We start from the raw sequence: 22,084 nt of genomic DNA, 5'->3' as shown, positions 1-22,084 counted from the left end.
GCAGCGCGTTGCAAGTTTCGAGCTGCTTGCCGTTCTTCGCGTGACATTACAATTTGTTGCTATAGCATTCATTCCTTCGCCGTTGGGGCGAAAGAATGCCCAACAAACGCTTAACTACGCCTGTGAAAACACGTTTCACTTTCGTGTTATACCGATTCCTATGACAGAGGGATCAGCCATGTTTTTTTTTTTTTTTAATTTTCATCTGGAGTGTAACTCTTAGGAAAATAGCCAGTGTAACGCAGTTTCCCGTTCAAACCTTTCGCGCATAGACAAAATTTCTTGTTTTTCATGCTTGTCAGACGCGCATTAATGATATTTGCAGGTTTACGTGCCGAAACCGCGATATCATTACAAGGCACGCTGTAAGGAAGGGCTCCGGATAATTTCGACCACCTAGTGCTCTTCAACGTGCACCAACAGCGCACAGTACACAGGCCTCTAGAATTTCGCCTCCATTGAAATGCGACCGCCGTGGCCGGAATCGAACCCTCGTCTTTCAGCTCAGCAGCCGAGCACCGTAACCACTTTGCCGCCAAATCGAATTACTTGTCAATATCTATGACCATAATGTTTAAGAGGAGGCTAATAAACTTCTCGTGCAGCATTCGCCTGCTGATTGTGTATGCATATGTGTATTCTAGAAGCTGCCTTCAGGTCGTAGCTTTTGAAAGCTTCCGAGTTAATCAGAAATACATCCTCACAAGCTAGACGAATAAAGTCCCGCACAGAGGAATACAAACACTGTGAATCAACGTGACTTTATCAAATGTACGATCTACGCGTTGCTGAAATTTGGTCAAACAGTTTTAGGAAAGTTAACCTATTTTTCGAGCTGAATTCCTCTGCCAACTTGCCTCTTTTTTGGAGTAGGGGTTTTAACTGCATGTTGTAGTTAGACCTGTCCCTAGCTGTTGGCTATAACTAAAAGTATTTTGTGCGCATTTTCATCCTACATAGCCGGAAAAGCATAAAGTAATGTAACTAATAAAAAACTGTGACAATAATGTTGTTTTGGGTTCTTCCAACAGCTCCTGGACTGGGAAATCGAGCTTCTGTACAATATGACCAAGCAGTCCGTCGACGTCTTGAGCCAAGACCCGCAACAGCTTGCCACAGAAATCCTAAACTGGCTGCGAACATACGCCGGTACGTTTATCCTGCAAAGTATATTGTTTCCAGCGCCTTGATTGAGTATTTGGGGCAACTCCTAGGTATACCAGTGTACCCCTGAGTCGCTCTTTCATAGAAAGAGCGATTCAGGGAAAAAAGTGGTTTTTTTCGATAGAAAAAATGTAATCTAATTAGTTTTTGATATATTGTACTATACAAACTTGAAACCTCGCGGCAGGGTATTGAAAGGATATTGAAAGCGCTGTCATATGGGCATTGCTTAAAGCTTGCCGCGCTTAAAGCCCAATTTCGATATATCGAACTAGGCGCAGCAAACGTAATACGTGCGGCTTCGCGGAGCACACAACTATCTAGGCTCTCTAAACGCACTTCTAACAAACTTCTGACGATACATCTAACGTACACTGAGTTGCGTGTTAAAGAAGCAACGTTTCGTGCAAGCAAGTTTGTGACTATACGCGGACGAAAACAAGCCTTATGTAACATTTCAAAGTCAGTTACGTCGCTTGTCGTGTCTGCGCAGGTGCTCCCACGCACGTGTTCTCGGTGGATGCGATGCTGCTAACGTTGCGCTGTTCGTACTTCAAGCAAGAAACCTAAAGTAAAAATATAACGGGGTTTCTTTATTCTTGCATCTCACCAAAACACGCTACGAGGCTCGTGTTGCCTTCTCCGCTTTTATGGTTACAACGTGCCGGTATCCAACTCCTATACGGATCGAAGGCGCTGCTGCCGCCCTTGCTGCCTGTTAGGGCACGTAGAAGTCGACGCTCAAGAACGGAGTGAGCGCGCGGCTACATTACTTTTCCTTCCTACAGTTTTCTTTTTTTTTCTACGCGCACCCTTACGCTTATATAAGAAAGATCATATTTCAATTAACGAAAGGAGGCCCTTAAACAGGAGCGACAGACAGCAGTCAAGAACATCTGGCGTTTTATGGTGGCTGGACGCTTTGTGATGACGTGCGTGCGGCGGAGGTGCCAAGGTTTTTTTGTTTTTTTTACCTAAGATGCGAATGTCTCAGAAAAAAATATAAATGTATAAAAAACTATGGGATAAAGTTGCGGAAATAAATTACTGGCCCCCTTTTTAAAGCCCTATTCCGGCACACTTTCTTCTTTTCTTCGTTTTGGTTGTTTCTTTTTTTTCATCAACTGGCTGAATCTGAAGGACGCGACCATTCCCCGCCTCCCAACCGGAGCAGCGCGAAAATTTCAGGGTGGCTTTTAAATTAGGCCCGCAGCTGCCGCTTTTACTTTTCTTTCCAGTTGTCCCTCCTACCCCATTTTGTTTCTCTTGGCAAATGAAAGGTGACGTGCGAGTTTGGGAAAAGGGAATAAAGCCTCTGCCGCAAGAATTGATAGCGTCCTCCGAAATCTTCGGAACAGTGAACTAATCCAGCCGAGGAAGAAAAAAAAAAGAAACAGCGAAGGGCAAAACAGGGTTCCTTATTTCTTCTAATCTGGAAAAGCAGACCGCCCGCTATGCAGAATTCGTTTCTTTTGTATTCTTTTATTCAGCACGCAATTCTTTTCGCCGAGAACGATTATTTTCTCGTTGCCACTTTCCCTTCTTTTCTACTTCTGCCCTGAAAAAAAAAAAACGATTCACCTCTGCACTCTCTGCCACCATCGCTACCCTTTATAGCCGCTACTCGTACGGCAAGCCCAATTTTTTTTAATGAAGCTAAGCATGTACAACTGTGAGCCGATGTTACTAAATGTGACCCTTAAGAATTCTCACTGTGTGTCGAGAACAGCACCACCTTAAGGCAAATGATAAATCGTAATTATTCATCTTCATGGCGCTTTGCTTTCCAATTTCAGTGGCATATCTGAGGTGGCCGTGTGCTTGGTGGTATAGCTATAATTTAAGTGCGTCCCTTCTACATACTGAAATAAGTCTGGTATTGATTTTTTGTTGTTATTCTTGTTTTCTTTCGAGTGACCGAATACATTTTAAAAGCGCCGCAAAAAAATAGAATTTACAAAATAGAGCAACGTGCAGAAAGAGTACGGGTTGTTTGCTTTGCCCCCACTTTGAGCCATGGCCATTTCCTTTTCGCTCAGCAAGTATATATATAGTATATATAATAGGGCAGTAATACTGAAAGTACATCATAGAACAGTTTCATAACCTGGACCGGATTATGAATTATTAGGATTTCGGAAAACCTTTGGTAAATGAATGGAAAGCAGCTCATACAAACTTTGCAAATTCTGGAGCTCATATCCATTAAGACAAAGTAATAGCTTCAGATACTTTTTTTCTGGCTTTTTGGTTTGTTTCTTGTTTGTTTTTTGTCCGCACTTATTTGGGAACCCATTAACCGATCTTGTTCTGTTCCTTTGTCGCCTCTGGTTCTTAGCCGAGGTCGCAGTACTTTTTCTACAGCCTTTTGGTTTGTATGGGACTCTTCGCCGCACAGCTATTGTTTCTGCGGCGCTGCCTTCTTTACAAGAGATTCCGTGTGTAAATGCCATGAAAAACTTTTTGTTATGAAAATACCAATATACTCATATGGAGTGGCATTCACTAGTGGCCATAGGAGTTCGCACAGGCGTTCGGAAAGGGGGGGGGGGGCAAGTCCGCCCCATATCTTTACTCAGCAGTCGTACCTCTCCTGTCATTGGAGTACAGGGTTATGGCCATGCAGTTTTTGACCGAGGACCCCTGATGTTCTAGTCGAAGAACTATTTACGTCCACCTTTACCCCCGGAAAGCAGGACGCCAAAGGCAGGCCGTTGTGAGAAATAGGTCATCGCTTAATTTTCATTTTTGCATCCATTGCGTAGCTTGTTTCCTTTCGGACTCGATAAACGGGGGAGGGGCGCTGCGGTGAAACGAAACGCAGCCCCCCCCCCCGCCTCCCCCCTAATGGAGGACCCCGCGCACGCCTCCTCTAATGGCTTGGTATTAAGAACGTCTGCGGCGGGGTTATGGTTATTTGAATGACGCGAGAAACGCATGCTTTTGTTCTCACTTGCATTGAGCTTCGTTAGTCAGAACACCAAGCAGAATGTTATCCAGGCCCTCTTTCAATATGTCATTGTCGTTAGAATTAGTGGTAGTTCGATAAGCAGCACAGTCGCCAGCAAGTACTTCGATACTAGATCGAATTTTGATGGAACAGACGTTAACCCAGATTAACAAGGTAAAGTGACGCAATGTAAAACCATTAAGAAAATTGTATTTTTCGTTTTCCTAAAGTGCTTAGAACGGCTTAATGTGCTTAAAGTGCTTAGAACATAGAACTACAGAAAGCTGAGCTATTTGGTAACTATTCATAACCAAAACGAATAGGCACACGAACACGGACACAGGAGAAGAACGAGGCTGCACAAGCAGCATTTCTGGTGTCTCGGTCTTCTCTGCGCGTGTTTGCACGTCCACCCTCATTGGTTACGTGAGCATATTCTGCTGATCCTCAGACAAGGGGGGGGGGGGCACACCCCTTACTAGATATTGGTGGAAGAACCCCCCGCGCCCCACCCCACCCCACACCCAGGCGTTATAACATGCGCTGAAGTATGTACTAGGCGAGTTAACGGTAGCAAAGGTTGCCTTCGTTACGAACTTCTTGCCTGGCCTTAGCTAACTACAGAGGAGTCATGCAGACAACCCAATTGTGACGTTCAAATAAGGTAGCGAAATTGCATTCCCTGGAGTGTTTCTCGTTGACTTGTGGATACAGCTTCGTTGAGTAAAGCCACAAGCTGGGATATTTATTTATCGTTCATCGTCATTCTGCGTTTATTGAACACTATGCGAAAGTTTACAACGCAAACGCGTACAAATGGCTAAGGCGGATAGATACGATGCGTCTTCATACATAGGTATCGCCGTTAAAATCAATAGGCCGCTCGACAGGTTTCCACTTGCGCTCACAAAGAATGCGATTGCCTGGAGATTTCGTTTAAGCTTGATGCGGCTTATCTGCTGACTCTTCGCTTCGCTTTCAAGCAGTACCTTAACAAGCGGGTCGCAAATGGATTGTTTCCTCCCGTTTACGTCGTGGAAGCTTGCCCCGCAGCCCTGTATAGCACTGTTACTCAAGTTAATGGCTAGCTCTGTCTTGCTGTGCGAACGTTTACACCGACATGGACGTGTGAACAATCCATTGTGGGCTTCCTGTAGTTTCTATGAGACACCTGAACACCTGATATTGGGGCGTCCTGTTTTCATTGAGCAGCGCACTTCGCTAATGAGATACTGTCGCCTTCTTCGCCTGTGGTGTACGAAAGCCGTTGAATGGCTTTGTCCCAGGCACTTGAGCGTAAAGACGCGATCACCCTCACAGCGTCCTCTTTGCATTTATAGAAGAAACTGAATCGGGCTGCCTGTTTGCAGCATACTGCTTTATTTTATGTTTGCGCGTGTGTAGGGTCTAGGACATTTTTTTTTTTTTTGTAACTAATGAGACCTGTGGTGATCTCCTTTTTTTTTCTTTTTTTCTTTTTTTTCAGCTACCATACTCTATTTCCTTGGTATTGTTCACTTTAGTCCATCTGATCTGTCATCTTGTTCTTTCATACTTCTTCCTATCCACTATTTCTATGTTGCTATTCTTTCTTTCTTGAAAACTACACAGGTGTTGTGTCCCCTCCAGTGGCAATCTTAAGCCTGCTTCTTCCCAACTGCTTTTTCGCTACCAACTTTAAATATACCATATTTTCAAATCAAATAGCAATAACAAATCATGGACCGACCAATCTGGCTAAGCCTATATGCATATAGCAGCGCCACAGTGCGATATTGTTTAAAGCACGAGCACTCGGCGAATTGTGCGAAGTGCGCTAAGATTTCGAACGAAGTTTCGGCGCCCTTCGCTGTGCTGCATTCAACTACGGAAGCCTCACAGTTGCATCCGCTATCTGTCCCGCAGACGGCAACTCGAAGGTGCTGGGAGACTTGGTGAGCCAGGCGAGCAGCTGGTGCAGCCAAGCGAAGACGCCGCTGCTGGTGCCGGTGACATCGTGGCTGAGCCTAGCGCTGCCGCCGCAGGTGCTCTCGCTCACACTGCAGGCGCCCATCCGTCAGCTGGTGGCCGCACCCGATTCGCAGCACGCATTCTGCACCACCGAGGCCGACGACAAGCTGGTCGCCGTCTATCACCTCACTTCCAAGAAGCTTGTGAGACACATGGCCGGTACGACTTGCTCTACTTCTTCAGCAGCCTATACACTCTAAAATTTGGCTTAACTTTGGCTCTGCCACATGATGTCTTATAAGACTCAACTCGGGACCGTTCAGTGCCTATAACCATGTTCTCTGTAACTGCGTGCTTTCCATTCAAGTTGGTCGGTGTAATGCCTTATCACGGCAAATAATCTGTCTCTGCCACACAGATTTTTTGTTGCTTAATGAGGCTTAAAGTGCAGTTTAAGCTACTGAAAAGAAATAGAATGTTGCGTTTGCTGGATACGAAACATTAGTGGCTGCTCGACACGTATTTTTTTCTGTACGCGCGAGAACACGTCGTGTAAAACCGATTTAATTTAAAGAAAAACAGCGCTAAAAAAGACGTAGACAAAAAAGAAAGGCGTTGTGTGTGTTCCCTCTATTTCTTGTCTACGTCCTTTTGAGCGCCGTTTTTCTTCAGATATGAACAAGCACCAACTAGCCCAACTTGCCATTTTGTTAAAAGCGATTTAACTTTTCTTTGTTGGTGGCGTCATTGTCCTTATTGTGTGTACCGTATACAGTCGTCGATGTTAAGGCAAGTAATTAGGTCCTGTCGCTCAGCATAACTGACACTAACTAACGGTCACGCAAGAATCGTGTGCAAGGTTTCGCAAGGACACTTATAAACAAAATAATGAAAGACTTCGGTAATATGAAGCAGCCCCCCGCCCCTTATTTAATTACCAGTGGGTCGCTATATTGCGGCGACGGCTTCAGCTCGATTCTATGCTAGTGTTATCGTCCACCGTTCACGGTAGGCTGATCATGCGTTCTGACCAGTGGCGAAGAACGGAAAGTATGAATGGGCATTACCAATAAAACAAACATAAAAAAATGCTTTAGAATAGCGGCCCCGATCGCCTTGCGCCTATTGTTTGCTTCCTTCTCTTGTGGTTAATGAGGCTGAAAGCAGTTTCCCGACGTCCCGACCTTCTTCCACAATTTCTCAAGCGACGATCACGGCACTGTTATAGCGATAGCTACTGTGAAACGAGCCGAAGCTCTTTTCGTTTTTGGCTACGGCCAGCCTGAGCTATGCACACAATGGTGTGTGTGTGTGTGTGTGTGTGTGTGTGTGTGTGTGTGTGTGTGTGTGTGTGTGTGTGTGTGTGTGTGTGTGTGTGTGTGTGTGTGTGGTGTGTGTGTGTGTGTGTGTGTGTGTGTGTGTGTGTGCGTGCGTGCGTGCGTGCGTGCGTGCGCGCGCGCGCCCGCGTGGAGGAGCCCTATACCCAAAGCACATTATCTGGCATCATCAGGCCTACACCCTAAAGCTTGCGCCAGCATCTCTTTGCCGCATTAAGTAAGCATCGACCGCACTGTCAGGAGTTTGCATGGTTGGCAGTCGCTCACAAAATTTTGCTTAAAGGGGACTTGAAACACTTTTTCAGCATGGTCAGAAAACGCTGCCGATCGGTAGTCGAGACTCCCGAGGACACGCGAGCCAAACATTATAACGCAGCACGCGGCCTGGAATTTCTAATAAATTCTCAAAGTCTCCAAAAAAATCGTTCCCTCTTCCCTGAACAAATAATGCCATAACCTCAAATGACCGCGCCATGAACCAAAAGTCCACGGCGATGACCTTGCAAAAGGCGCTGACCTTGAAAAATCGCAGCGTGCACTACAAGAACTCTCCATAGTGAGCCTAACAAAAATCAGGGCTCGAGCCGTAATCAAACCCAGGTATTCTGCGTGACAGTCAAGTATCTACCACAGAGCCACGCCAGTGGTTGAAATCGCTTAGGAAAAAGAGCCTCTACTGTCGTCATGTCGGGCAAGAAGATGCGTTAACAAATGCTGTGTCTCGTGGAAGAAGCGTAGAACCGTACCGGGAGCACCATGTGCATTGCATGTATTACGCACCATGTGTATTGCGTAACGAGTGGGCGGTCAAAAGCTGCCAACCCATTACGCAGGGTTGGCAGCCTCGAAAGCCTCGAAATCACAACGGTCGCTATGTGTGCTGGAGTGTCTAGTATTGTCGACTGCTCGAAATGTTGGTACACATGTAATATTCAACAACCGGCGTGGGTGTGGAGCACCCATGCCTCTTGTTGGAGCACGAACGTTGCACTTTCTTCTGGTTGAGTGAATGCGCTAGGTCACGGGACAACAATAATTGCAATCATACACCAGTTCAGATTCAATTAACTGGTTCGTGCAGCATGACTGTTGCAGTTACCTCCATTCGGGAACAGTGCACTTGGACACTGTCTATGACAAAGTCTTCAAGTATAGGACAGTGAGAACGCATCGGTCTGGAAATACCCGGCCAGCGTGCTACAGGGGAAGGACGCCTATCTAACATTTACCTAAGTCAAACGTCTTGGTACTTGCGGCGAACATGGTAGAGGATGTTTTGAACCCTGCAGCATAAATTCAAAGCGTGTCAAGGGGCCTGACGTTTCAGCGGCACCAGCCATTTTATCTGCTGCTTCATTTTCTTGTCTACCAATATTACTCGAAATGATTGGAAATGTTTATTGGATGAACACTCAAATAGAGGTTGGAGGTGTCACTGCGACTGATTGGGACAGTAAATGGTTGCATTCAAAAGAGGATGAAGTTTTCATCACTGAGTCTCTTTTTAAGTCGATATGTACCACTAACTCGCGACGTTCAAGATGAAGTTAAATTGATCTTGCGAAACATAATTACAACAAAAGAATGCGCAGAACAGGGTCCCCATGTCACGATGCCGTGCCAGTCTCCTTTGTACATGACTGGTGCAGGCAAATTCCAAAATGAGCCGAAAAATCGTTATTCAATTCAAACAATCGAAAACCGTACCGGCAGGAGAAATCGGCACATAGCTTAGTTACACAGAAAAATATTAGACTGAAAGAATACATGAATTACGAAAGCCTATGAAAAACATGCGAGCTTATGAGTACATAAAATTACATTTTAATGGCATAAATATTTGATGAAGAAGTACAATTTGGAACCGATTTGCGATGGTAAATTTTACTACTTGCGATAGTCAACACAATGCTTGCACCAAGGGATACTTATCGAGTACCAGGTAGCTGGTGCTGGATTCGCTGTTGCGAAGCATCTGCAAGTAAAGCGAGTTCTTGCCGGTCGTTCACCTTCCAGGGAACACGAACAGCGCGAGCACAGTCGTGTTCCGCGTATTACAGTAAGCCTTCCAAGTTCCGCTTTTAAAAGGAGTATGAAAATTTCTCGTAAGCGTAAGTGGATGAGTGCTGCAATTACTTTCATTCTTTACGTGATGCGTTGTATTTATATTTCCGAATAACGAGCTATACCTCGAGATGACAGGCCACAAAGTGCAACGCTATACACGGGATCTGCAATGCTTTCTTCGCTGTATTTACGCAGCCGTCCTCTGCGAACATAGTAAGGAAGGAAGGAAGGAAGGAAGGAAGGAAGGAAGGAAGGAAGGAAGGAAGGAAGGAAGGAAGGAAGAAACAAGCGGAAAGACAGGGAGGTTAGCCAGTTCTTAGACCGGCTGGCTACCCTGTGCTGGGGGAAGGGGTAAGGGGGATAAAAGATGATAGAAGAGAGATGTTACAAAAAAAAGGGGGGGGGGGCAAGAAAAGGAAAAAGAGAGAAAAGAAAAGGAAAGGAGAATACGACACTGCTTAGAGTCTGTCTCTAAGACCAGTTGTCCTCAAGAAACGCAATAATGCTTTCAAAGCCTTCTGTGCTGACGACTGACTCGGCCAAGGCCCCAAAACCCTTTGTTCCGAACATAGTGAGCCTCTACACTGAGGAACCCTCTCGTGTCTGCACTTGGCCATACGATTCGTAACCGCTCTTGCGCCCCCACCTTCGTGTGTCGCGCAACATCCACCCTCGTTAAACTGATCGTGTATATACTCCATGATTGGGGCGCGCATCGCAGCCGGTGTTTGTCCTGCGCTCCCTTATTACTTCCGGCATTTCGCCCCTAATCCGCATGTGTACGGGACGCTGTGTGCGTGCATGCGTGTGTGCTAACCATCGTGAGTATAGGCTGTATACGAAATCGTCATCAATTGAACGCCTTACCCTTCCGTATACAGCGGCGGAAAGGAAAAAAAAAAACAAGCGCCGAAAGGGGCTCGCGATTGCTCGGCTTTGGTATATTCTCCGATCGGAGATTTTTTTGTCAGAATTTGGGAGGGATAGTGAATTCTTTGCCGTCTGCGCATTTCGATGCTGCGTGCGGATATGAAAGGAAAGTCCGTGCTCTACGGAGTCGAAGAGAGAAGATCGATGGGACAATTCCTATACTGACGCGCTTCCCAGCGCGTGTGCCTCTTTCTGGCTCCCTTCTCCTCCACCTCGCGCCGCGGTTCCTCCCGGCTGCTTACCCGGTTTGTTTATTCTTAAGTTTGCTGCCCCACGTCGGTCGAAAGACGGATGCACAGATGCTCTTCTTGCGTCGTGTTGTTGTTTCGTTTGTGAGTTCCACGTCCTTTGCTCCGGTGCACGCTGGCCTATATATCGGAGCGTGTTTGTTTGTTTCTTTATGCATTTCGCCGGCTTCGGAACGCGTGTGTCTCGAGAACACTGTGTTTACGTTTAGCCTGCTGCCCGGATAAGAGAAGGAAGCTCATAGAGCGAGCCTCCGCTATTGAAATGTTTTTTTTTTCTCCGCGCACGCAGTCACCCGCGCGTTCAGCGTGAATCTCAGTGTACGTCTTCTCTCCGAACAGTGGCGGCTCGGCCACTTGTTCTCTGTTTCTCAATTTCTCTTTTGAGGGAGTGAAAAAAATCTACCAATCAGAAGAATGCACGTCTCCTCGGGGCTTGGGGAAGATGGTGGAAAACTGCGAAATCGCATTTTCGATGAAAAGCTTTCTTTATTATTACATTCCGTTACACACTGCTCGTCTCTGTCTGATCTCCTAGATCACGTGCTTCGAGCGGCGGTACACGGAGCAGCTTTGTAATCTCATTGTTTTTCGAGTATATCCCCCGTACTATCGGTGACAAAAAACATACGTGCCTTAAGAGATCAATGATCGAAGCACCAGATCTCTTCGTAAACCGCCACGTGGGACCCAAATCTGAGGAACGTGGGGCGATACGCCTGCGCACATGTACCGGATGCACGTATAATGTTGTTCCTCATTTCTTTTTTGAATGACTCCCAGCAAGCTGGGGCATCTCAACTCGAACTGGCCGTTCTTAGTCCTTGGGTCAGACACGTCCTACATGTCCTTCAATGTTTGGGTCTATGATGAGATATCGAGAAGGGGAAAAAAAGAAGAACAAAAAACGAGAGAAAAGGGGAAACTAGAACCGAACACACGTGTTACACCGCCCTTTGACATTTTTAATACATTACGCGCTGTAGCTTCGAATCATACCAGGAAGGATTTCCAGATATCTCCAAAACCAAATAATACGACTAAGTCTGCACGGTAGTCAATATCTAATGCACAAACGGAGCAGGGAAACGACATTTTGGCCTAACCATGCTTCTCTGTTCACTTTTTTTTTCCTACTTCTTTCTTTCTCGCTTTGGCAATTCATCCGCCTGTGTTTGTTTCGAGTTGGAGACGCATTTGATCAGCGAATAGCCATTCATAATCTATACCCGCTGTATACATAACGAACCCTTCTAAAGTCTCTGCTAAAGTAGCCTTCGCTTTTCATTTCAGCTGGTCGGCGTGTAGTGGATGTATCGCTGGCATTCTTCAGGCACTTACAGACAAAGGAAAGAAGTCTTCGTGCTTGCCTCAAACATTCAGAGGAAGAAACGAAATCTTTTGAGATTATGACCCGGGGTGCGTCGTAAACTCTCATATATCAAAAAGATAGATGACATAGGTTTGCGTTACAATGTTAAAAACAACAGAACATTTTTATTCTTCCTTCTATTTTTATTCGAACATATAACTTTGCATCACAATTGAAGATATGCGAAAATAATGTGAAACATAGTTCTTCGGACGGCGACGCCGGTTCTTAGCGACACGTGTTCGGATGAGAAGTCAGCTTCTCAGCACCGTCCTTTCATCTCATCTTTTGTCTACAACCATATAAGTAATTGCTTTTTGTTTCCTTCTTTTTTTATTCAACAAGCCACCCACTGAACCGCAAGGTAACGCTGCAGCTATGTTCGCGAAGCTATTGCTTCACATGTCGGCTCCCCGCTTGTCCGATGTCAAAATGGCTACAAGAAAACTGAGCCAATAACAGTCTAACGAAAAATAAAGAACTTAGTTTGCAAAAAAAAAAATGCACTGAGTGCGGTGCCGCACTTAGTATCGTGTTTCACACCTACTGAATGTCGTAGGCGGCTGAACAAACGGTATGAACTCCGGCGCGCTGGTGAATCTTCTTGGTGCTACGGTTACGTCATGAGCGCAAGGGATCACAGTAGCAGTATTCCACTTCTGCTATGACTATGCGACATTGCAGAACTCCGACTCGCTGACCCCTCCCGTACGACCCTCCCACCTCCTTGCTGCCTCCCCCCCCCCCTCCCCCAACAAAAAGGATATTATAGGATCGTTCTACTCGGTCCAACGCGGCCAATGCATTATTCATTACAGTGCATCCTGTATTGCTTCGCATTCAGGCATGGGCAGAATGCAAAGAATATACGTGAACTTGGATATCAGTGCATGCCAAAGCAGCAGCGGTGGTCAAAAATAAACTAGGGACCTCGCCACGGTGCCGACTCAGCTCTACAACCTTGGTATTTTTATACTCATAAACTAAAGCTTTAATGCAGTGTCTCACCAGTCTACCTGAACATAGTAACTGGTAGCAAACCAGGTTCCTATCTTTCGTTTAAATTCATTTCCTTTTCTATATCTTCATTTTTTCAGCAGAACTGTGCCATGTGGAAATGCGTTAGTGCATAACATTTGTCGGACAAGCTCACTTGTAGGCCGTTCCCTTTGATTTGATCCTATACAGCGCTCTCTATATTGCGAAGTATATTCCGATCGCTGATCGTGCTCTTTTTTTTTTTTCTTCGCCTCATCTGTGATCTCCAAACTTTTGTTGGCGACTGTTAGTGAGTGGTGGCACTATTATTTCTCTCAGCTTTTCTGCGTAATGAATCTCTCAATCCGTAAACGGATATTATAAGTCAAGGCCAACTGTGATTTGAATGTCTGAGCACTGAAAGGATTTGAATGAAACATGCTACATTTACAAAAAAGAAAAAGAACTCAGTAGCGTAGTAACTATGCGGATCTCTTTTTTTTTTTTCTTGCTTTCTCTGCAATGCCTCGCACGACATTGCGAGAACTTTGTAGAGGTTAAGAAAAGGAGGACGTATATGGGTGCGAAGTGTACAGCAGTGTAATGTAACCCATGGGAGGAGCTGTTCACCGGCGGGAGCATGGAAGATCCGCGAAGAACCTAGCCTGTTTCACTAGTCTTTAAACGTTTTGTTCATTCATTCATTTATTCCGCGTGAAAACCAGATATCTCAATTCAATCGACTGCAGGATATTGCAGCGTGCCAGCCATTGTGCGTGCCAAACTTCTAAGCACGCGCAAAGGCACGGACGGCGGGCACTCAACTGTTATACATGTCTCAAACGCCGCAAATCTGACATCAATACACGCAGCCGATCTCCTAGTCGGGACTTTCCGCACATAAAAAATATTCGTTCGGGAAGTGACAACGCGGCAACGTTTCATTCATGCTAACACACGAGAGGACGTTGATAAACGTTATTTTCACAGCCTGTCAGGATGGTGACTGATTACGAGGAATGATTTATCGTGCGTTAGCTCGTCCGTTCAAAAAGCGGTGCACTTGTTCTCGCGAATCAAGTTGCCGTATCTGTAGTCTAGAGGGGCACGCATTGACATTAGCGTTCGCTTACAGTTGCCATTTGACCTATGTCAATTCGTGACCGCGCAGTCACATCCGTATTGTGATAAAAGAAATGATGGCGTGATAGTGAGGAAATTAACGACATTAACATACTTTCATGTTATTCGGGCTCAGACATCTCAGCCGAAATATCGCAATTTATTTTCCAGTGTTGATGCATCAAAGGTCTGCGTTTGAGGTCGAAAGTGAGCGCACACATTTGTACTTTTTTTAAAAAAGTAAACATAACTCCCGCAGCTACGCCTCGAAGACCTACGATGATGTACGACAACAAACGCGCCCCTATAACCTGGTTGCGCAAGAGCTCGCACGCTTCTAATCAGTCCCTTTTCATCGAAATTGCGCCGGCCCACCGCCACAACGAACAAGAACGGAATATACAAAGAAACCTAATCGCTCTAAATACATAAAAAACGCAAGAAAGTACAACGATCAAAGGCGCAGGTTTGCATTTCCAAGGTGAATTTTCGCACTTGAGCCCGCATTTTTAGCAAGAGAAAAGCGCTGAATTTAACATCTTTCGTAATCAAGCTTCCTCGTGTGTACTGCGTGGCCGCAAATTGGGGACAATTGGCGTGCCTATCACGTTAGGTGCACAAAACATGCACCACGTATTGCTAAAGAAACCAAATACAAGTTGCCCACTACAGCGGGCCTCATGATTATGTCATGTTTTTGGCGCGTAAAACCCCATAAATTATTCAGGATGCTATCTGCTCAATCTGAAATTTGTCCTCATACGTGAGCGCCCTTCTCCTACTTTTGGTTTCGTATGCGCGAATGCTTTGTGAAGTATTCACGCACGTTTGCCTATTCGTTGTTAAAAAAATAAGAAAAACAATATTTCAACTGAGTCAACAACTTCAGTCACACTTCTGTGACCGCAGCCTGCTGGGCACGCCTTCATGGTGATCATTATGTACTTTGTCTGGTCGCGTAGACATGTGTACGGCTACCAACGTGCCTTTCGAGACAATGAGTTAAAGAAATAACAAAATAAAGTGCTTTGGCGGCATCGTACCGCGCGCGTACACTGAGAAAGAACGGGCCTTGTCGGGGGAAGGGAGCAGGGGGGGGGGGGGGGGGCGCTGCAAAAAACAAAAGCCACGAAGCCGCTAGCGAGTGCACGGACGCGAAAGTGAAAGCGTCGCGACCAGGGCTGCCGACGTTGCGCCCGCCGCATTCCGCCGAGCGGAATGGCTCACTTTATTTTTCCCACCTCACCACTAGCCCCAACGAGAGAAAAAAAAAGAAACAAGACAGCTTCTGGGTCAGTACGACAAAAATGGCCGCTCTTCGTGCCAGCACTGAATCCTTGCGGGAACAATCTGGGCTGTTCGTGCATGATGCGCATGTACGACGAGTCGCGTTTTGACCGCTGTATAGCAGCAATATGCCGGTCGCGGAACGCACGTATTTATATACTATATGCTTCTGGCCAGGTGCGTTTGGCTGTTTCGTATAGTAGTACTCCACAGCTTCTGTACCGAGGCCGCTTATATCATCGAGACTATGGCCAGTGTTCAGTCAGTCACGCAAGACAGTCGCGCACAGCCAGAAATGCACTCACGTCCTCGTTGCCGAGTAAAGGGCGCGTTCATTTCGTCGGCGTCCTTAAGGTACAACTGCCGTATGTCTTTCTTTTATGCGGCTAACGAGGCGTCAATGTATACACAACAGCGATATTGCCATGGGGAGTGTCCGCGCGATCCATTTTTGTCAGTAATCAAGCAACTCGAGAACTTTATCAACCTTATTTATTGTATCTCTAGCGAGCTTAAATCTGCCACCCAGAAACAGTTATGCACTCCCGTAACGGCAACAGATTTTTCCTCCTCACTAGGGAGTGGTAACGAAGAGCTTAACTCTTCGGACGATACTCTCTATTCGAAGACATCGCGTGATGAACGCGTAGCTAGAAATAAAAATTCTGCAGTTTAAATACCGAGACTACCATCTCATCGTGAGGCAAGCCGTAATGGGAGACTCCGCGTTATTTTTGACCCCTCAGGGTACCTCTACGCAAACCCGAAACTTAAGTACACGGCTGTATTTGCATATCGCCCTTGTCGAAATGCGACAGCTGTGACCGAGAATTTCGCCTGCCTTCTCGAGAAAAGTGGGGCGACACCTTCGCCGCTTAGATCTACCACGACGGGTCGGAGGCGTAGCTGCTGGGATACCTTTAACTTGAATGCAAATATAAACACTTAAAGGTTTGTCAAAATACACTCCACCGCAATACGCTCATCCGGAGCCTGGAATCAAAGACAAAAGCTCCGCAAACAGAACATCGCAGTCATTGATCCAACGCGGCTGGCACGCCCGTAATTTGGCTCCTGCAAGGTGATTGTCGCAATGCAGTAACTGTTTATGCATATACTTCACCTCTATTAACATGGTTTCCAGAAGACTAATTGGGAAATATTTATGAATGAAGTGCGTTGTTAGCAACTTGTTTTGCAAATTTGGAGGTAGACACTTTTGTACACACCCATCTCTTTATTTCTTTTTCAAATCTTCAAAATTGCATCTAATTCGAGAGATTCGTCGCAGAATTTCAACGCTGAAGTCAGGCAACTGGGAACCGCGAGCACACTGGGATCGCGGAAAAAGGCCACCCTGATACAATATCAGATGTAAGCGTCCCGTGTTTTCGTCTGACTTGGCAGTGGGTATGGCTCGGTTTCCATATTTCCTATACTTAACTAGCATTGATATTAGATGATGATTTCGATGGAGGCGAAATGCCAGGGACCTATGTACTGTACGATGTCAGTGCACGTTAAAGAACATCAGATGGTCGAAATTACCCGAAACCCTTCACTACGACCTGCCTCATAATAATTTAGTGGTTTAGGCAGGTAACCAACCCCCGATAAAGCAACCATACTCGATAATGAACATATATAGAGTGACATTCGCTGTCCAATATTTGTAAACCAACAGAAATGTATTAAAACGTGACTGCAACCATTGTTTCCATATAAGCGACTGCCCCTGAGGCTCTATTAAAAAAGTTAATTCGATTTTGTTGATTAGTCTTCTAAAGTAATGTTATTAGAGGCGAAGCATATCCGTCTCTCCTAGGAGCTCCTCTGCAAGAATTCCACGTTTGCTGTGCTCATAGCCTTCTTTTTTATTATTATTAGAAATCTGTATGGTAAACACCCCGTCTGGTTTTCGCTGAAATCTTTCAGAACTTGGTTTGGTATCGTCAACCTGCAGCCAATGTCGCAAGCAGTCGTCAGTCCGAACGAGGGGCTCGCCTATAGCGGAAATGTTGTGGCCATGCTGCAGCATAAACACCCAGTAAAAGCGGTGCAGCCGCGCGGCCAGGCGTGAATTATTTTTAGTCCTTTTGCATCACTTTAGAGACCAGCACTGCTGCGGTGAGCAAGCGAGAGGCTGGGCCGGTTACTCGTTTACATATATATTTTGCGGACTCTCCTTTTAAACTTGGGAGAAAAAAATCGTGCGTCATTGAAATGGATTTTTTTTTTCTAAATGCGTTATAAATATAGTTGGGATATAAACTGTATGCGTGGTAATTAAACAGTTGGTTTAATATTCACCATAAGCTCATTGTTTATGACCAATATAAAAATACTACACCCTTTTCCAGGTTGCTGCTAGCGATACACAGTCGCGAATGACCGGAAGTTGAGTTGGTTCGTAGGAATTCATCTTAAAAGAAGGTGAGGTGTGCAGCATGGACACAAGAGACCCAGAAAACACAAACGCCGACTACCAACTGTAAGGGCGCAGCGCGACTTTTCGTTGCATTGTCGCGATTCTAAATGCACGCGAAAATTTGATGAATACATAGTTTCGTACAGACACAAGAATAAAGAAACAGTCACCGTTTCATCATTGGCCGAGCAGGCATTGATAGCTTTATACCGTAAAGTGCGGAAATATGATCCATTCCCGTAAGCAATGCCGCTTTTGTTTTCACTGAGGTTCTTCTGCTACAAGTACCGATGTGTGGCGCACGCATGTAAATTTAAGACCGTCGTGTCAGCCTACATGACCTTGGCAAAAAAGATTGGTACATCTGAACAATGGATCACACGTTCTATTTGAAGGATGGCTATAGGAACGGAGCAGATTTCAATGCACAGCGTTGCGTATGCTGCTCGGTGCGACGTCAGGGGTTCGGTTCCCGGCCCTGCCTGGTTGATTAACTGAACGTTAGTGCACCTCGCTAAGGGCGCTATAAACAAGTTCAACTGGTTAAATACACCATGGAACGACGCCGTCTCCCATATAGTCCTTATGTTGTTTTGTAACGTTCAGCTCAATCTATCAATAAAATATGCACTTTATTTACAGCAATCAAATATAGTGCGCTAACACTCCGTGGTCCATAAAGTCCCTCGTGTATACCTGGCCTCTACATTATACTATAATTCGTCACCTGATCATCCTTCAGAATCAAACCAATTTATAGGCTGTATTTCTAAATTGGCAACTTCTTGTATACTCATCCTTGGATCGGCAGCGTAGTTGTGTCCGCGCTTTATGTTGACTCCATTTGGTCTTCAATTTGGTTGAAGCGTTTATTTGTAGTTGGCAGTGGGAACCTTACTGATTGATTGATTGATTGATTGATTGATTGATTGATTGATTGATTGATTGATTGATTGATTGATTGATTGATTGATTGATTGATTGATTGATTGATTGATTGATTGATTGATTGATCATGTTCGCGGCTATGCGTCTCTCTTGAACGTCGCGATTCGCACGCAGGCCACAAGGCCGCCATAACTTGCCTGTACATGTCCCCATCGGGCCTGCACCTGCTAAGTGGCTCCGAGGACACGGACGTGCTCGTTTGGGACCCGGCGACGGGCGAGCTGAGGAGGAGGCTAAGGTAAGCACCTATTCAAATACGGCCTCTCCTAGCGTGCAACCTGTTATATATGACAGGGTCGGTAATTTCCTGCAACCGTCCTATTACTTTAACGTTGTTCTAATCTTTCTAAGCTTGCTGAAGGGCGAGCTCGCCTAACTGAGTGCCGTGCAAGCGAGTAACTTCCACTCGCGAGTTTGACGCTGTACCTGTCTGGCGCAGTCACCACGTGGCCGGCGTGCTGTGCGTAACGTGCACGAATGCCGAGGACCTGGTGCTGAGCGGCTCCGAGATCGGCGTGGTGGTGTTGGCGCGGTTGGACACCGGGCAGCTGGTGCAGCGCCTCGAGAACCACCGCGGCGTGGTCAGCGCCGTGGCCGTCAACCGCGGCGATGATATATTCGCCACCGGTACGCAATGTTTGCTCAGTATTCACCTTCCCTGCTGCACTGTAGCGTTGTATCAACTTACGTTCCTTCGAACAGCTGTGGATACATTAACCCATATATGTCCACTGTCCTACATACAGGACGCTTCTTTGATGCTCTCTAACATCACTATTTCTTTAGCTGATGACTAGTGCCACCTAGAGCACATCAAGCAGGCCTCATTCTCAACGTGTGCAAGCCTAGACATTGCTTTCTTTTCATGCTGCCACGCGCCGACCGCTTTCTCCGGGCAAACGCGTGCTTTGTGTGACAGACATCATGGAGAGAAAGAAGTGCACGTGAAATGCCGACCGCTTTCTCCGGGTAAACGCGTGCTTTGTATGAAATACTTCATGGAGAGGAAGAAGAGCAATGTCGGTGTGCACGTGAAATGTTTCAAGGCTTACCACACCCGCACATAGCACCCCTAATGACCAGTGTCCTATGTGTATAGGACGGCTTGAAAAACAGTGTTGCGTTTACCTGGCAGTAAATAAAGAACTTGTGCTTTCTTTTGAGAGTAGAAGTACACTTTTTGTGAAAAAAAATTTGTTTTGTCATTTTTTCTGAGTTTGGACATATATGGGTTAAGACGATCTCATCAGATGATCTCTTAAGTGGTGAAAATTTTATAATTTTTATGCTCTAAAAATGCTGCTCGGGGTGTACAGCTCGGGGTGTCTGCAGCAACCTGGCGACATGGCTTTGAGGCGAAGCGGATGGTATTTTCACTGCGACATTTTTACTCCCTTCTTTCTTTTTTTTTGGAACTTGATCGTAAAGAGCGGGACAACAGAAATGAGGACGAACAAAGGCGCAACTTGGCATATTCGTTGAATTACTATTTACTAAATGCTTGTTTTGTATTGCTTAGACGTATGTATACAATATAAAGGAGGGTGACTCGCAGTACATCGTCTCTCATTGCCCTGGTTGCTGTTTGGAAAGGACCAGGTTTGGTCCTGATGGTGGATAGCTGCTGGACTAGACTGCTGGACTACGGCAATGACCACTTCGAAAAGGAAAACTTTGTGAGCTCGGCCCTAGGCATCCTGTGCAAATAAGAAAACGAGTAACAAACTCGCGAAACATTCCTGACAGCCACAGCAGTCTGCAGAGTTTTTCACGATTCGTAGAACCCGGGCTAAGGTGTTTCCTTTTGGAAGTATCGGCTTCTACGGTATACAATAAGAGGCTCTCACGTACGGTCCGTCAAGCACGCTCTGCTAAGGTAAATGGAAAGCCGCGCGGTGACGAACGATTTGTGTGCTCTCTGCGGAGAAATTTGTTCTTCTTGCTCCTTTTACTGCGAAACCGCGACGTGTGATTCAAAAAGGCTGTCTTCGCCAGGTTTCGTCTTCTATGCTTTTTTTTTTTCGCGCGCTGTGCCTTTCCGAGAATTCTCTTTGGTGTACTTTATCTCCTCGGGCTCTTTTATGTAGGCTGTGAAACCTGCGCAAGTTCTTCAGGGGCGGTGCCTCTGGCGGTTTCTATAAATGTCCGTTCGTAGAATGGCTTCCTCCTCCGAGCGTCGAAATTCGGTAACTTTGGGAGAATAGAGCCGTTCCCACCACAGCCGCTCTTCCGCGATTCTTCATTTTGGAGACGTGTCTCATTCGTTGTCTGCAGAAGTTCTTTCCAATCACATGGTGGCCGCTTTTAATCCCGAAAATACGTAACCTACGTAAAACTTTCACTGCTTCTGCAAGTAATACCGGCGCTATTTCTATCTGTCTGGCTCTGTCTTCATTTTAGTCGGGATGTTTCTTTTCTGGCAGCCGTCAAATGCAGACATAAAGTAAGTTGTTAATCACGAGATCCTCTTTACCGAATAACATTTGCCTCCCTCTCTCTCTAAGTTGGCCGAGGCTTAGCGTTGGGCCGAAAAATAATTATGGGTGCAGAATATTGCGTGTTTGAGATTTGTAGCGGTTGTTAGTTGGTTTGGCGGATGTTGCGTGGTCATGCCCTGCAAAATGTGCAATATTGCGACGCCTGAACAAAACGAAACAGATATAGCGCCCATTCGACACAGCAAGAGCGCCTGTTGCTGAATATCGTTAAATGAGGCCTTGCGCAGCCGGACAGTTCTTCGGCTGCTTCTCTGAGCCGCACTTCGCACATCCATCCGAGTTTCTGCCTTATGACGCTTAACCATACAGTTCATTATCGTTCCCGTGACCTCTGAAAGTAAGTAGGAATCCCGAAAATGGAAGGTCTTCTAGAATAGCAATGCCGACGTCACATTTTTCAGCCGCCAGCACGATTATCTATCCTGTGCGTATTCTAGCATGTAAAACACGTGTTCGACCTACGTTGAAATATGCTGTGATGATATGGGATTCATTGAGTAACCGTAATATTAATCAACGAGAAAAAGTGCAAAAGAGAGACGTACGTCTTCTCGGTCTAACCTCTCTCTTTTCACCCCTTTACCCCTTCCAGGGTAGCAAACCAGACGTGTGTCTGGTTAACCTCCTTGCCTCTCTCTCTTTTTCTCTTACAGTCGGACGTCAATAGGCAGTTTTAGAATAGGGTACGCAAAGCTTTGCGTTAGCGTTTGTCGCCACTGCGCATGCGTCATACGCTATCTGTTACATAGTTCCGACACACACAGGGTGGGTGTACAAAGTACGACAGCACGCAGTTGAGCGACGAAAC

General features: G+C 45.9%; 1 protein-coding gene across 1 annotated transcript in view; it reads left to right on the top strand.

Moving 5' to 3' along the window:
* LOC119378552 (protein qui-1) overlaps positions 1 to 22,084 on the top strand; it is a 285,309-nt gene that overhangs the window by 227,844 nt on the left and 35,381 nt on the right. Inside the window, exons 14-17 of the mRNA XM_037647671.2 lie at positions 1,032 to 1,149; positions 6,020 to 6,283; positions 18,893 to 19,016; positions 19,218 to 19,405. Of these exons, the coding sequence (XP_037503599.1) occupies positions 1,032 to 1,149; positions 6,020 to 6,283; positions 18,893 to 19,016; positions 19,218 to 19,405 (694 nt within the window). The remainder of the gene's footprint in view (positions 1 to 1,031; positions 1,150 to 6,019; positions 6,284 to 18,892; positions 19,017 to 19,217; positions 19,406 to 22,084) is intronic.

This window comes from Rhipicephalus sanguineus, chromosome 1 (genome assembly GCF_013339695.2).
Source record: "Rhipicephalus sanguineus isolate Rsan-2018 chromosome 1, BIME_Rsan_1.4, whole genome shotgun sequence".
In the NCBI taxonomy this organism is placed as follows: domain Eukaryota; kingdom Metazoa; phylum Arthropoda; class Arachnida; order Ixodida; family Ixodidae; genus Rhipicephalus; species Rhipicephalus sanguineus.
This window is presented reverse-complemented; position numbering and strand designations above follow the sequence as displayed.